General features: G+C 42.0%; 2 protein-coding genes across 2 annotated transcripts; both read left to right on the top strand.

Annotated features, from left to right (window-relative positions):
• Positions 1-1927: 1927 nt before the first annotated feature.
• On the top strand, positions 1928-12510 carry LOC4348211 (alanine--tRNA ligase). The gene is made up of 22 exons (XM_015758964.2): positions 1928-2450; positions 3385-3525; positions 3695-3841; positions 3993-4145; positions 4276-4411; positions 6147-6243; positions 6639-6759; positions 7225-7293; positions 7635-7685; positions 7771-7866; positions 8476-8574; positions 8756-8878; positions 9433-9576; positions 9669-9740; positions 9820-9895; positions 9975-10117; positions 10220-10328; positions 10396-10583; positions 10812-10901; positions 11023-11205; positions 11954-12127; positions 12233-12510. The coding sequence occupies exons 1-22, from the start codon at positions 1935-1937 to the stop codon at positions 12302-12304; spliced, it is 3000 nt and encodes a 999-aa protein (XP_015614450.1). The 5' UTR covers positions 1928-1934; the 3' UTR covers positions 12305-12510.
• A 3040-nt stretch (positions 12511-15550) lies between these two features.
• On the top strand, positions 15551-16336 carry LOC112936633 (probable mediator of RNA polymerase II transcription subunit 26c). Its single transcript, XM_026020788.2, has one exon. The coding sequence runs from the start codon at positions 15551-15553 to the stop codon at positions 16334-16336; it is 786 nt and encodes a 261-aa protein (XP_025876573.2).
• Positions 16337-16341: the final 5 nt, after the last annotated feature.

A 16341-nucleotide genomic window follows, 5' to 3' on the forward strand; every position in this document is an offset into this window, starting at 1 on the left:
GGAAGTAGCAACGTGATGGAAACAAACGACACGATGTATCACTACTACCAATGGCTTGGTATCTTATCCTATCTTACTATATAAAAGTATAATCCACTAATTCTAAAGCTCAACATGCAAACATGTCACCTCATCATCCCACTAGCAATAATTACAAAAAAAATTTATGCAAGCAACTATAATTCATTGAATTCTACCAATCAACATCCAATCATCTTCCTTCACATTATTTTTCACAACATTTTTAACACATATATATCCATCATTTTTATAATGCTTAGCATATATTCATCCATACAATCAAAAGTGCAAGATATTATATTTCATCTACAATCTCATACAAAGTCTACTAAATATATTTATCTCTGAACATAGTTTAACAAACCATTTTTATTTGTTGTTAATAACTAATATAATTTTTACTTTTAGCTCGACTATTAAAAAATTTTAAAAGTTACTTAGTAATTTCCGCAGCAAAGCACGGTGAACCACCTAGTTTTTGTAGGGATTTCACTGAGCTGAAAGTTTATAGGAAATTTATAGGTTTTTATTTCTATAGGAATTTTTCTGTATAGCCCTTTAAATCAAAGGAATTAATTATATGGAATCCTATGGAATTGAAATTGCTATGGAATAAGCCAATTCCCTACATGCCCATGTAATTTCACCCAATCCCTTCTACGCCCCTGAAATTTGTTTGATCTCTTATATACCCCTGAGTTTTTATTTGGATCCCTCACATATCCATTCCATTAGTTGACTATTAGTTTGACTGTTAGTTATTGTAGAAATTACTTTATTGTCCTTGGTATATTGTTAAAAGCTAAAGATGTTTTATGTGTAAATCATTTGAGTTGTGAAAACTAATAAGGAATAAATTACTAAATATTTGTTATGAATTTTTAAAAATAAAACATTATTTCATTAAAATAAAAAAAGATTTATTGTAAAAAAAGTTCTGCATAAAATTTGAAAATTACTTTTCAACAAATATTTAGTGAAAAAGATTCGTTGTGAAAAAACAAAGGGGATGTAATTAGTTTATCACAAATTAGAAAACAAATTTAAAATTTTTAAATAAATTTCAGATCAAATTTGATGAATTTCGTATATCTTCCCAAAAATTTAAACCTAAATAACATTTAGTTTTTGCTCTTAATTTTCTGGTGAAACTAATGTATGGATTTAATCATAATTTTTAAAAAATAAAAAATAATAAGTTTTATTTTTTAAGTCGGGTATTAAATGATTATATTGCTTGTATTTTGTATAAGTTAATTTTTTCATATGAAAATTTATTGGGTAGGTACCACATATGTATAGGATGGGTAATATAGTCATTTTAAAATATTTAACGGTCAACTAATGGTCAACTAACGGAGATGGGTATAAAGGAGATCAAAATGAAAACTCAGGGGTATATAAGGGATGATGTCAAATTCAAGGGTATTAAAGGGATTGAGTAAATTTTCAGGGGTATATAGGGAATTTTCTCTACATCTTACCATGCAGTTTTTTTTTAGGAAAATTAACATGAGGTAGAACGTCATGTAAAAAATCTTTGAGTCTTTATCTCTCCTTAGATTTTTGTGTTTTTCTGTGGCCTAATTAAACGGTTATTGTTATGTTTTTTTAATTATTTGTTTTACACTTATTATATTTCTATTAGAATTCTATATTTTTACCCTTCTCCTGTGTTTTTGTTGCTGTGATTCAAAGGAGCCCTGACTAGTTTTGTTTGAAAATTTCAGTTGGTCAGCCTGCTAGAAACTTGGGTATCAGTTTCCAAAGTTTCGGTTTCGTGGCAGTCAAGTTGCCATTATTTTTAGACAAGAAAAAGAAAAATATCGTAGGCACAAAAAGAAAAAAAAAAGGTTCTTCTCCAAAATCAGCGTTAAATTATCCTCCCCCGTGCTCAATCCGCCCTAAGTCACATGCTCGTGGTACGCCGCGCGTGCTGCCTCCTCCGGCTCTCCTCCTCCTCCCACCCGCCCGCGACTAGGGTTTTGCCCGCCGCCATCTACCTCACCTCCTCCTCCTCCGCCGCCGCATCCGCCCCCGCGCCACCGGCGATGGCGGCCTCGACGGAGTGGCCGGCGAGCCGAGTGCGGGAGACCTTCATCTCCTTCTTCGAGTCCAAGTCCCACACGCGGTGGCCGTCCAGCCCCGTCGTCCCCGTCGACGACCCCACGCTGCTGTTCGCCAACGCCGGGATGAACCAGTTCAAGCCGGTCTTCCTCGGCACCGCCGCCCCGGACGCGCCGCTGGGCCGCCTCCGCCGCGCCTGCAACACCCAGAAGTGCATCCGCGCCGGGGGGAAGCACAACGACCTCGACGACGTCGGGAAGGACACCTACCACCACACCTTCTTCGAGATGCTCGGGAACTGGTCCTTCGGGGACTACTTCAAGGAGGAGGCCATCGGATTTGCCTGGGAGCTCCTCACCCAGGTATCGGATCCTACTCTCTCTCTCATAGATCCCCTGTTTGTTCTCGTGCGGATGCTAATGGGCTGTGCGAATCTGATTCGATTCTATTTGGAATCATGAGTTTGGTTGGGTTGGCATGTAACTGTATCGAGCAGCAGATTTAGAGGTTCTCCAGTGAGGAGAATTGGCATATGCGCTGACCTGGGGTTTAGCGGTGTTGCCCTGGGTTTTTGGGATGGCATGACAGAAATTAATTAAGCAGTTCTGTTGTCTGTGTTTGTTGTGAAATGAAAGATTGTATTATTTGTGAGTGATTGGAATTTAGGAAGTGTACCAATTTGGCATGTCCTGTGATGAAAGTTTGGATTGTTTGATGGCATCATTACATAAACTTTGATGCATTTGCACGTATAACTTCAATTTGGGCAGTAGCACCGGTTCTTGTTGTGTTTCATAGATCAAGTTTCTTGGGGTCAGCTTCTCCTGGGAAGCTTCCATCTGAAAAACAGAACTGTTACTTTGTAAATTTGTGGAATGTATATGCCTGATTTTGCAAGTCTGATGGAATCTGCCTGTGCCCTGTAAAGCTTACCTGTCTACTGATGTTTTGGATTCGTAAATCTTCTTGTAGTGTTGTTACTTCATGATTACGCAATGGTCTAATGACCTACGATTTGAACTTGAAAATGCAAATTCAAAGGATTGAGGAAGGTACATTGAGTGATAAGGTTTGGTTATGCTGTTTGGTTGTTGACCGTGCATATAAAATTGTGTAGTAGTCTAAGGTACTACCTAGGCAGTAAAAATCCATTTGTTGGGAGTCTTGTACTGGTCTGAGTACTGCATGTCGTATCATTTTTAATGATATAAGGCTTTGGACTAAGAACACTCTGAAAGTAATCATATATCTATGTAAATAAATATAAGCGGCCTTCTTACTGGTTGCTAAATGCAGGTGTACAAATTGCCTACCGATAGAATTTATGCGACTTACTTTGGTGGTGATGAGAAATTTGGACTTGCTCCTGATACGGAGTCGAAGAACATATGGTTGAAATACCTACCCAAAGAAAAAGTTCTACCTTTCGGTTGCAAGGTTAGTTCTTGTAATTGGTGAAAGCTCTTGGCAGTGTAGATCATAACAACCTATACACTTACATATGTGTTAATTTCTGTTGGGCCATATTGTCTTTCGATTGATCATTGCCATCATCTTAATGCCACTTCATTATTTGCTTATTAGCAAACCTTTTTAACTTCAACAGGATAATTTCTGGGAGATGGGTGATACTGGTCCTTGTGGGCCATGTACTGAAATTCATTTTGATCGTGTTGGCAACCGTGATGCTGCTTCCCTAGTGAACAATGATGACCCCACTTGTATTGAGATATGGAATCTTGTGTTCATTCAGGTTAGCATGCTACTTTTTATTATTGCCCTTTTTGTGGATGGGAAAGCTTTACATTGTCAGCAATTATTCTGTTATATTTGTACATGATGTCTTAAATCTTCTCTTTTTTATTTTCATATACTGACACATACTTTATTCTATTTTATCTTAGTTCAATAGGGAAGCAGATTGTACTCTGAGACCTTTACCAGCAAAACATGTTGACACAGGAATGGGATTTGAACGCTTAACTTCTATCCTTCAGAATAAAATGAGCAATTATGACACAGATGTATTCATGCCAATATTTGATGCCATCCACCAAGTAGGTTGACTATGCACACTTGAAGTTGCTTTCATGCTCTTCTCATCTAAATTATATTTGATTTACTTATTAATTATTCTTAGGTACATGATATATGTTAATGATTTGATATCCGTATATATAATTGCAGTTGGCTGGCAATGGAATTCAATCATACTCGGGTAAAGTAGGTCCTGAAGATGTTGACAAAGTTGATATGGCTTACAGAGTAGTTGCAGATCACATAAGAACCCTTTCGTTTGCTATTGCTGATGGTTCTCAACCTGGTAAGTGTGTACTGTTTAGCATGTGTTTGATTCAAGGGTCGGGATAGGTCGGGTTGTGTTGAACCCATTTTTCAGGATGTTTGGTTTGGGGACAGGTGGGATGGGATGGACCCTGATAGGGAATATTCCCCTAAGATCCAATCCAACCCACTTTTTTCTCTCACTGACATGTGGGCGTGGGCCATCCCTTAAATAGTAGGACCATTCCATCCCTCGTGCCAAACAGATAGATGGTCCCTCAAAAACTGCGGACCAATCCAACCCACTTTTTTCTCGCTGACATGTGGGCCATCCCTTAAAAAGTAGGACCATCCCATCCCTCATGCCAAACAGATAGATGGGACCATCCCATCCCAAAAATAGGGAAGAGTCCAACCCATCCCACCTCGTCCCCAAACCAAACACATGCACGCAAATGGCTTGTTGAGGAATAAACATCTTGCTCCCTTGCATTCTAAACTATGATATTCTTCAAGCATATGTGTTTGGTTTAGGGATGAGGTGGGATGGGTTAGGTCCATCCCAGATTTTTGGGATAGGGTGGTCCTATTTTCTGTTTGAAAGGATGGAGTTTAGCCCTGTTTTTTGTTTGGTTTGAGGGATAGAAGGGGATGGAATGGTCCTATTACTTGTTTGGTTAGAGGGATGGAGAAGAGATAGTTGATAGAGATACCTCATGTAAAGTTCATGAGGTTACCTCTCTTGTATACAGATCAAATACATGTTAAACATATAGGAAAAAATATAGTGCATTTTTTTTTTAAAAGCCATGCATATATGAAACTATTTATAAAGACTATCGACAGAAGTAAACCATGAACCAAATTTGTCATGATTAACTCATCAAAACATACAAAGCACACAAATTTTTGAGGAAAACGAGTCCTGCTCCTTGCTGCTCTTGCTCTGGGAGGAAATCACAAATCTACATAAACAAATCAAACAATGGAATCATGGGGCTTGAACTTTCGAGCTGTTGGATTGCTGTAACATTGCCGCCTGCAATATCACTGCAGAGCCACTCAAAAAATCTTATCGTTTTGGATCAATCTGCAACTCAGCCGAGGAGACAGAGGATGTGAGGAGGGAGGAGGCCTCGGGCGCTGCCGTAGGTTGCAGCCGCTGGCTTTGCTTCCTTCCGCTGTCGCCAGCTTTGATGAGGATGAGCAGCCGGCGAGAGAGATGCAAGGAGGGAGGAGGCTATGGGCGACCTGGCTCCTGCGCACGCTGTCGCCGCTGCCACTGCGAGCGCACGCCACCGTTGCCTCTCGCTCTCTCGATCTGGATGGGGAAAAATGGGAGAGGGGAATGGTGAATCCAGGGGTAAAGGATATGGTTACCGCGCGTGCGGCTCATATGAGGCACACCAGCGGAGGTGGGTCAACGCAATCCGCCAGTTTTTGCATGGATCAACCAACCTGGATATATGCAGAATATTCCCTTTCGGACCCAACCCAACCCAGAGAGTCCTTCAACCTTACCTATAAAAATGGGATGGCCCCAACCCAACCCACCAAATCCATCCAACCAAAACACATGCCAAAATTTCTACTACCTGTTATCAATACACCATCTAGGTCAACCTTTGTGCTAAGGATGGTGAAGTACTAAAAAGAACATCAGTTCCAAACTGCCAAACCCATAACTTCTATATTTTTCTATGTATTTGTTAGTGTCAACCATCACTTTGTCGCACAATTATATTTATTTGTTTCTAATATGATTACTTCTTCAGGAAATGAGGGCAGAGAATATGTTCTGAGGCGTATTCTTAGGCGCGCTGTTCACTTTGGTCATCAAAAGTTGAAAGCAAAGCAAGGATTTTTTAGCTCGTAAGAACAATGATTTATCTGCATTATGTACCATGCCTTTATGCTGAACAATATGCTTGCATAGCCTTTTTTTTAATATATGGAGTGCTAGTAACATGATATAGGAGTCATAATAAATCTGTTGTGTTGATAAGGCAAGATTGGTGTTTCCATCATATGATTTTTGCTAAAATTAGCTAGTTGGTATTAAGTCATTGAGATAATCATTTCAGACTTCCTTATGGGCTGGGTCTTAGGTCTTAATTCACAACTCAAACCACTTGCTTGTTTGTGGTCATACTAGTCTTATACATAATGAAAGGTAGTGGGTCAATAACCCTGTTTAACTTTTAGAAACATATTTACATGAACGTATGTGATTTATCACTTACATTAAAATTTTCTGGCTTGGACAGTCTTGTACATGTATTTGTCCAACTGATGGGAGATGTATTCCCTGAGCTGAAGGACAATGAAAAGAAGATCAAAGATATAATTAAAGATGAAGAGGAAAGCTTTGAGAACACTCTAGCAAAGGTAATGGCGGCAAAGTGTGGCTGGCGACCAAATAACCCCTTACCACTATAAATGCAGTTGGGTCTGATTTCGTTGTTACTCATATTTTATTTCATAGCCTTAGGGCCAGGTAATGTTCTTGTGTTAAGTATGTTTTTGCTCGTGCAAAAGCTGGAAGATTTAAATATAGAATAATGTGACCTGCTTAGTGATCAGGATTAATCTTGTTCCAAAGGAACACATGGATCATAACCTTATCTAGGATAATTGTTGCTGTCATGGGCAATAGGTTGGATAACAATCAACTTCAACAAGCATTTGTTCGACCTTTTTGTGCCAGCAGTTCAATTTGCTTTGGTTTGCACCATTCAAATTCCATTGTGCAGCCATGTCTCCAGTTATCGTTGTCATATTGAAGGGTAGTTCCTACAGGGTGCATTACTGTTACAACTGACGTTACTTGTGCTCTTGGTAAAAAAATTTCAGGGTTTTGAAAAATTTAAGAAAGCGGCAGATGCTGTTAAAGAGAGTGGAGGAACAGTACTTAGTGGACAGGCAAGTTCTTTTTCTCTGAATTGCATGATATTTCATATTTCACTATTAGAATATCCCTAACTAGCTTTCCTAATATTGGGGAAGTATTGTAAACCATGGCCCCCCTTAAAATAGCGATTCCAGACTTATTCTTCCTATGCTCAGTTTGTGGTCACTGTGTTGTGCTTATTTTTGATATGTTTTTGCACAATTTCCAGAAATTGTGCTTTTCCTCTTGACCTTATTTTAAGAATAAACATGCAGTTCTGTATGGATTTCCGTACTTTGCCTTTCTCTGTTGGAACTTTTCAAGCTTATTTATGATATTTTCTTTCATACGTTGCAAACATTGTTTATTTCAGGATGCATTTGTCCTGTGGGACACCTATGGCTATCCAGTTGACCTGACTGAGGTTAGCTGTCCTTTTTCTGACCTGAAAGATCTATAAAGCTTCAATGTTCTATTTATGCTGTTTCTTATTATTTCATATTCCATAGGTCATGGGAGTTGACTATGGCTTGAGTGTGGATCGGGAGGGTTTTGATGCTGCAATGGAAGAAGCGAGGCAGAAGGCTAGGAATGCACGCTTCAAGGTTGTCTTTTATTCTTACTAAGTGTAGAAGTTAATCCTGAATCGTTTTCTCCGTTTGATATCTCTGATAGTGTGATATGCTGCTGGTATTTCATTATATTGGGCCAGCGTTCTGCTCATGGTTGTCAAGTTGTAAAGTCGAGTCAAGGTACCCCTGGACCGACTCGTCGACTTGGTCGACTAGTCCACGACTAGTCGACGACTTGTCCACAACTAGTCCACGAATTGGTCATGCTACAGGGGATGCAATATATACTACTGTTCTAAGCAATGTATACAGTATAAACTATGGACTATGGAGTAGCAAAGCAGCAAAATAAGTCAAGATGAAATAAAACTAAAGTACTAAACACAAATACACAATAAGCCAATTAGCATGGTGAATTGGTGATTTGCTACGACTAATCTATGACCGATTTTATCACTAACCATGACTAATCGCACGACTTTCTATTTGGTTGAGTCGTGGTTCTCTAGTCGACTAGATTGACTGACTTTATCTATGACTAGTCGGGCGACTCGATAACAGTGGTTCTGTTTAATTTTGTAAGAAATAATTTAGTTGCTACCTATTTTTTTTCCTTTTTATAATGTATATTTCTTTTTGCAGGCTGGGGAAAATTCCATTGTCTTGGATGCCAATGCTACAGCACAGCTGCGCAACCAAGGGCTTGCTAGTACAGATGATAGCCCGAAGTATGGTTATAAGGTAAGTTTGGCTTGCCAGATTCCTTTTTGTTCTGGTTTAGCTATATTACACTTCTATTAGGTGCAGTTGCTTATAATATTCAATGTAGTAATTTTACTTGGCCACTCTCTAGCTGTTCTTACGTTGCTCATAGAACACATTTGGATACTGATTATTATCAAACTTAAAAACATTTTTCCAGGACAATGACAGTGTGGTGAAGGCTATCTACACTGGTTCAGAATATGTAAGTGCCGCATCTGGCGATGAGGACTTTGGCCTTGTCCTGGAAAGTACAAGCTTCTACGCTGAACAGGGTGGTCAGGTACAACATTCTTACTGTGGACTATATAATGCTCATGTGGTTGTAATATGGTTCCTGGGTTATTTATTTTACTTTATCGTTGTAATCTTCAGTGTTTCTTCATTTGTATGTCATGCCAATTAGCTGCAGTAGTCCTCTTGTAGTTAATCCCCACTTGTTTGTTCTACTTTGTCCCTTCAATCTGAAGCAGTCTAACTGTATGTCGTCCTAACAATCAGCTGTAGTCCTTCACTTGTACTACCTCTGTCTGAGAATATGAGGGATTATATGGGCAAAATCCCATAAGTTCTAAGACGGAGGTAGTACTTAACAGCAACCTGTACACCCTGTCCCAATCCTGCAATATTCTTTTGCTTATGCCTGATATTTCATCCTAGTACATCTTCCAATGATTTTTCAGCTATTGTGATTTGGTGGTGTTAAGAGCACATGCAAATATACAATATATTTTCCCAAATAAATTTCTAATTGAACATTAGTAATAATAAACAACACAGTGTATGCTAGTCACTGTTCCGTACATTATAAACATGACAAGATTTTTCTTGCATCAGATATATGACACTGGGAAAATTGAAGGGTCTTTCGGATCTTTCAATGTAACTAATGTTCAAGTATTTGCTGGGTATGTGCTGCATATGGGCTCATTTACAAAAGGTTCCAAGGCATTGTCTGTTGGTGATAAAGTGGCATGCAAGGTAACACTTTTAGTAATACAATCTCTACATCAAATTAGTTGATCTCTGATATTCGCTTAATCAGATATGAATGTTCATGTTGCCATTGGTAGGTTGATTATGCTCGCCGTGCTCTCATTGCTCCAAACCATACATGTACCCATATGCTGAACTTTGCTCTACGGGTATGTTGAATTTAAGCTTATCGAAAAAATTTGCACTTTTATCTTCCACCCTCATGATGATTCCACCATTTAAATGCAGGAAATACTTGGTGATCATGTTGACCAGAAAGGTTCAATTGTTCTCCCAGAGAAGCTACGGTTTGATTTCTCCCATGGTATTATGTGGTTCTTATCTTATCCTTCTTCACATGTATTCCCTCAGCCACGCAACTCAAAACTGTTTGTTTGTAACAGGGAAACCTGTTCAGCCAGAAGATTTGCGGAAAATTGAGTCTATAGTGAATCAACAGATAAAAGACAAACTGGAAGTATTTGCACGTGAAATAAAATTAGCAGATGCGAAGCGCATAAATGGTCTACGAGCTGTGTTTGGTGAAGTAAGTTTTGTTAGTCGGCTAAAACATGAAATAACATGATGAAACACAAAGTTTGCCTGTTGATTATTTCCTGTAATTTATTTCACATGTTGAAATTTGTAGATCTATCCTGATCCGGTAAGAGTTGTATCAGTTGGTCGCAAAGTGGAAGATCTACTTGCCAATCCTGAAAGCAAAGAATGGCTATCCATTTCAACAGAGCTGTGTGGCGGTATACTTTCTTCTGTCTGGAATGTATTACCTCCCATGGTTATGTTTATTAAACTTAACTGTATCAGGTACACACATTAAAAACACTAGCGAGGCAGAAGCATTTGCCCTGTTGTCCGAGGAGGGTATTGCTAAAGGTGTTAGGAGGATCACAGCTGTTACTGCTAAACATGCCTCTGATGCTATAAAGGATGCATCATCTATTGATTCTGAAATCAATGAAGCATCAAAATTGGAGGGAGCTATATTGGAAAAGGTATTATATGCCTTTGTCTTGTTTGTATCTTTCAATTGTCAATTGCATTGTTGGTGCTTAATGCACTAGATATTCATTAAATATTCTCTGATGTAAGTCTTCTCCAATAGAAATATTATTTTTCTACTCTTTATATGGATAAAGGGTAGTTAAAATTGATTGCACTGGAGTTGTTTCTGCTGATCTATTTTATATTGGATCACCATCTAAAAGTGATGTTTCTACCAGACGATTGCTTCCATCAAGAGCAAGCTTGATACAGCTTTAATTCCAGCTGCAAGAAAAGCTGATCTTAAAGGCCGGGTGTCGAAGTTGGAGGTCTGTACATGTTCTTTATGAGCTGTTACCTTGAAAGAACAGAACAATATGTGGTATTCGGCTATTTGGTATTCCATTATTGGTTGATTTTGGAGCTTATTGCAGCTGTTGGATGTTGTAGGATGAACTTAGGAAGGCCAAGAAGAAAATGGGCGAGGAGAACATCCAGAAGGCCGTGAAGTTTGCAATAGATGCCGCCCAAACTGCTCTTTCTGAAGGAAAGCGCTTCTGTGTTGCTCATGTAGATGTGGGTCTTGACACAAGTGCTATTCGGGAAGCAGTTATCAAAGTCAAGGACCAGAAGGTCAGGACTTATGTTTTCATCTGACTGTTGCAAGAACATGCTTTGGCTCCCATCGGTTGCCATTTTACCCAAAATGGCTTATTTGGCTTATTAGAAAATTAAAATTAATTTATAAGTAAAACTTTTGTAGATTTGTTCGTAGCGACTTAAAAGCCAACATTAACAAAAATTACGTTAAAAGCATTTCAAAATCAACTTCAAAATCAAGTTCAAAAATTCAAATTTTGGCTTATTCTTTGGCTGTTTAGGCCAAACGATGGGGCTGTTTATCCAAATGAATTGATATGCCATCTATTAGACAACTATATGCAAACTTCCTACTTCCTATTATAATAATGGTCCTACAATGTGCCCCACATGCTATATTATTTAACAATGCGTAGCAGAGACAGCCTTGAATTCAATGCCTTTTTCTTCGTCTTGCCTTGTTTTATAGGAGAATTTTCTTTTCTACTCTGTATGCAAGATACTGTTTCCTTTTTTCATGTCTCCCCAGCCAAAATCCACTACTACTTTGCTAAAATGTCGACCACAAATTGGTGCTCATGTCAATGTTATAGTTGTGAATTCCTCATAGGTGCGCTGAACAAATCAATGATGTAGGTGCTGTCCATAACTAGTTAGCTAGGGTGCCAACCACTCTGAAGTGGGAAAATGTGCTACTATAACAGAGTGAATTTCTAAGATTATTTATTTCCATTGTCAAGTGTAGGATGTGCTGTTGAACTTTTGGGTTTGTCTTGTACAGGATTTGCCAATCATGCTATTCAGCACGGATGAAGCCACGAATAAGGCAGTCATTTATGCTGGTGTGCCTCCCAGCGCTGCTAACAGCTTGAAGGTGTTGGATTGGTTGACACCATCGATTGCGCCCCTCAAAGGAAAGGGAGGTGGTGGCAAGAATGGAATTGCCCAGGGCCAGGTGAGCAATCGTACCCTTCAAATCTTGAATTTTCCACATAAGTACCCGAGGTGAAATATTTGTGATTATATCACACAATAAAATATGTAAATTTATGCAATGCAGGGAACTGAGGCCTCTCAACTAAAGGAAGCTATGGAGGTTGCTACCCAGATAGCTTCAATGAAGCTGGTCTAACTTTTGGATACCTAGTTTCCATCTGTTCTTTTTTTTTTCCTATTGATGCTTCTTTGTAACAATTTCGCTCCTTACAGAAGTTTTATATCATGTCGAAACGTGAAAGCAAAAAAGGTTGATTGATGTTACCAAATACCGATACGCTTCTGTACGGGCCACATTTAATCGTATTGGTTTATCAAAATGGCAAATTTAACTTGTTATTATACCGAATGCGTGTGCTCGTAACTTTATGTTAATTATCTGTGCATAGTGGCTTAATTCGGAGATGTTCCATATGTTATGTTATATTGGTGTCGTGTGTGTCATTCTTCATTGTGCTTACTGTTGCGTGCCGTCTTACTCGGCACCTGCCGTCCACAAAGATAGCCATACACATCGACATGGCATACACAGCGTTGGCTAATGATGTGCTTCCATGCCCAGGCCATATGCCCAGCATTTGAGCCAATACATGCCCAGGTTGTGGGCTTGTGGCCTAATAACCAGTTGTGCCCAGTTTTTCTTTTTTTTTTTTTTTTTTTTTTTTTTGCAGAACATACGTACATTAATTCTCTCAAGGCATGAGCTCGTTCATACGATCACTGAATTTCTGAACACACGCGTGAGCTCGTTATAGCCACCACCATGAGCATTTTCGGAAACCACATACAACTGAACTTTAATAAACTTTGTTCATTACATGGGCACTGCTATCAGTTCACACCACCTGATTCATACATACAGCTGAATTTTGTTCATTACATTATTATTACTCTGTGTTCCAGACCTCTTTCAATAATTACACCACCACATAGGTCGCCCCAGAGCCTTTGAGAGGCCAGCTTCTAAGTATTTGGAGAAACAAAACTAAATTTATCATCAGAGTAAATATAACCGAGACTCAACCTTTCCAAGGTAGAAATTAAGGGAAAATACCATAAAATCCATAGGTTCATGAATAGTACCGTGCAGGGTTTAATGTTTCGGTTTGCTCATTTGTATCGGGGGTGGCCAAAATTTCCGAAATTTCGATTCGAAATTTTGAACCCTGGTACGAGGTTGCCAAATGTGTCATCCTGTCTTGCAGACATACATTATATACCAAGGTTATGGCAAAATAGTTCAGGCCTGAACATGCTCATGATATGGCCAAAAAGAAATGGTAGACACACTCGAGCTCTGGCTCTGACTATCAGTTCCACGTATTTACACGTTCTTAGTTGAGTGATTTTATGGTTATTGAGGAGGTATCGGGAGGTACATATTTTTTAGTCTAACTTTAGTATCTCTGGTATGAGGAGGTGTTATAACTTAAACTAAAAATGTTGGTACCTCCCGATATCTCTCAAGGACTGTAAAATTACTCTTCTTGTAGCCAAATAACCAGTTATAGACATGCTCATGTTTTATCAAAATCGCAAGACTACATTCTCTGAACTTCTGAATACACACATGAGTTGCTTCTGAAACAGGATGCGATAAAGCTTTCCATACTTATTTCTCGCATGCATGGTGTTGTGTAGTGTAGCCACCTGACCATTAACTGAACTTTATTCATTACATCAGCATTGCTATTAATTCATATAACCTGACTTGTTACATACTCCCTCCGTACTCGTAAAAGAAGTCGTTTAGGACAGCGACACGGTCTCCAAAACACAACTTTAACTTCTTTTTTCTATAAAAATATTTATTGAAAAATGATATATGTATATTTTTATGAAAGTATTTTTCAAGACATCTTCATATAACTTTTATATTTTCAAATTCAACAACGTAAGAGTTATTCATGATTTATATTCCCAAGGTTTGACTTAAACATTGTCATAAACGACTTCCTTTATGAGTATGGAGGGAGTACAACTGAATAGTTTTATTTCCACCAACATTGCTCTGAAAAATTCCAGATAACTGATGAAATAAATTAACCATGTACAGTACAGAGAGCTGAGTGCCCGAGTAATAATATGTTCATTCTAAAACTACACCACCACCTACATCCGGAGAGAGGAACGCACAGGAGCACGGCTCGCCACGGCGACCACCGTGTCCCGGACCACGCGCCGCCGCTGCTCGACGACGGCGGGGCGCTGCTTCGCCTTCCCCGGCGCGTTGTTGATGATCTGTATCTTCCTCTGCCTCTTCGCCGTCTCTTCCTCTGTGTAACGCTCCCTCAGCTTCTTCCTCGCCGCCTCCAGCTTCGCCTCGTCCATCTCCGGCGGCGCGGGCGCCTCCTTGCGCTTGCTGCACGCCGCCGTCTTCGGCGCCGCCGCTGGCGTCTTGACGTGGCCAGCCGCCGCCGTGTTTGCCTTCTTGGCGTGATCAGCCGCGGCGGGTGCGGAGGCGGTCTTTGTCGGCGTCGGCGGCTTGCTGCTGCTCCTGCTCAAGTGCTCGTCGACGATAGCCTTCCAGCTCTTGTAGAGCGCGGCGGCGAGGCGGCGCACCTTCTCCGACGACGAGTGCTTCCTCAGGCCGCTGATGGTCTTGCTGATCTTGCTCGCCTCCAGCGTCTCGAACGTCATCGGCACGGCCTGCAGGTCGCGTAGCAAGTCGACCACGGCATCCTCCGACGAGTCGGCGCTCGTGCCGCCGCCGCCGCCGCCGCTGCCGTCTTCCCCGCCCACGGCCACGAGCTTGACCTTGATCCTCTCAACCTCGCCGGAGCCGGAGCCGGAGCTCGATCCTCCATCGCTCACGAAAGGGTTCCTGTAGGCGGCGCTGCGGTCGCCGAGCCGCCGCCATAGCTCGGGCGGGATCGTGTCGCGCTCCCGCGCGTTGAAGTCGTCGAGGGCGACGTAGATGGCGCCGACGAGCTGCTCGGTTCCCAGGGAGCGAACAAGCTCCTTCCACGCCTCCGGGATCGCCTCGCCGTCGCCCGCCATGGATGGCAGCAACCCGAACGCGATGCGAGAAGCGAGATCGAAAGAAAGATCGATTCCAAGCAAAAGCTCTGCTTCCACTCGTGTCTCTGTTTCTTGGATGAGCGCGGAGAAGGAATTGGCGCCAAATTTATCGGGAGGAAATACTTGTACTCCTTCTCCGATTCGATTTCGAACTCATGGACGCGACTGCGTGCGTGTTTCCAGCGTAATCCGAATCGGAGTCGGAGTCCGAGTCCGGTGCTCGCCATGAATTCGAATCGGAGAAGAAGAGACAATTCTTCCTCCCTATAAATTTGGCGCCAACCATTCCCAATTCCACCAAAAGCTGCATTGCTCCAATCTGAGCGATCTCGCGTGCTTTGCCATGGCCGGCGGAGAGGCAATGGCGGCGGCGGTGAGGGAGATGGTTCGCTCGATGGGAGCCGAACAGCTCGACGAGGCCATCGCCTTCGCCACCATGGAGCTCGCGGGCCGCGACATTCCGTTCGAGGACGTGTTTCGGCTCTGCGACGAGCAGGAGCTCCGACGCGCCAAGAAATCTTCCATGGCCGAGGAGGTCGAGAGGATCAAGGGCAAGCTCGTCGGCGGGGAAGACGGCGGCAGGCCGAGCTCCGACTCGTCGGAGGAGACCGTGGTCGAGTTGCTCCGCGCGCTGCGGTCGACGCCGATGACGTTCGAGACGCTGGAGGCGAGCAGGATCGGCAAGACCATCAGCGGCCTGAGGAGGAAGCACTCCTCCGAGAAGGTGCGCGGCCTCGCCGCCGCGCTCTACAAGAACTGGAAGGCTATCGTCGACGAGCACTTGACCAGGAGCAGCTCCAAGCCGCCGGCGCCGGCACCGACCAAGACCGCCTCCGCGTCTGATCACGCCAAGAAGACGGACATGGCGGCCGCTCACAAGCCGGCGCCAGCGCCGTCGCCGAGGAAGACAGCATCGAACAAGCACGAGGCGGCGCCGGCACGCGCGGACGACGCGAAGCTTGCGGCAGCGAGGCGCAAGCTCCAGGACGGCTACAAGGAGGCCGCGTCCGCCAAGAAGCAGAGGGTGATCCAGGTGATCGACACGCCGAAGAAGGTGAATCGGCGTCCCGTCGCCGTCGTCGAGCGGCGGCGCATCATGCCGGGTGTCGCCACGGTGGCTCCACTGCGGATGTGTAGAGCTGTATGAGCAGG

Source organism: Oryza sativa, chromosome 10 (assembly GCF_034140825.1).
Source record: "Oryza sativa Japonica Group chromosome 10, ASM3414082v1".
Taxonomy (NCBI): domain Eukaryota; kingdom Viridiplantae; phylum Streptophyta; class Magnoliopsida; order Poales; family Poaceae; genus Oryza; species Oryza sativa.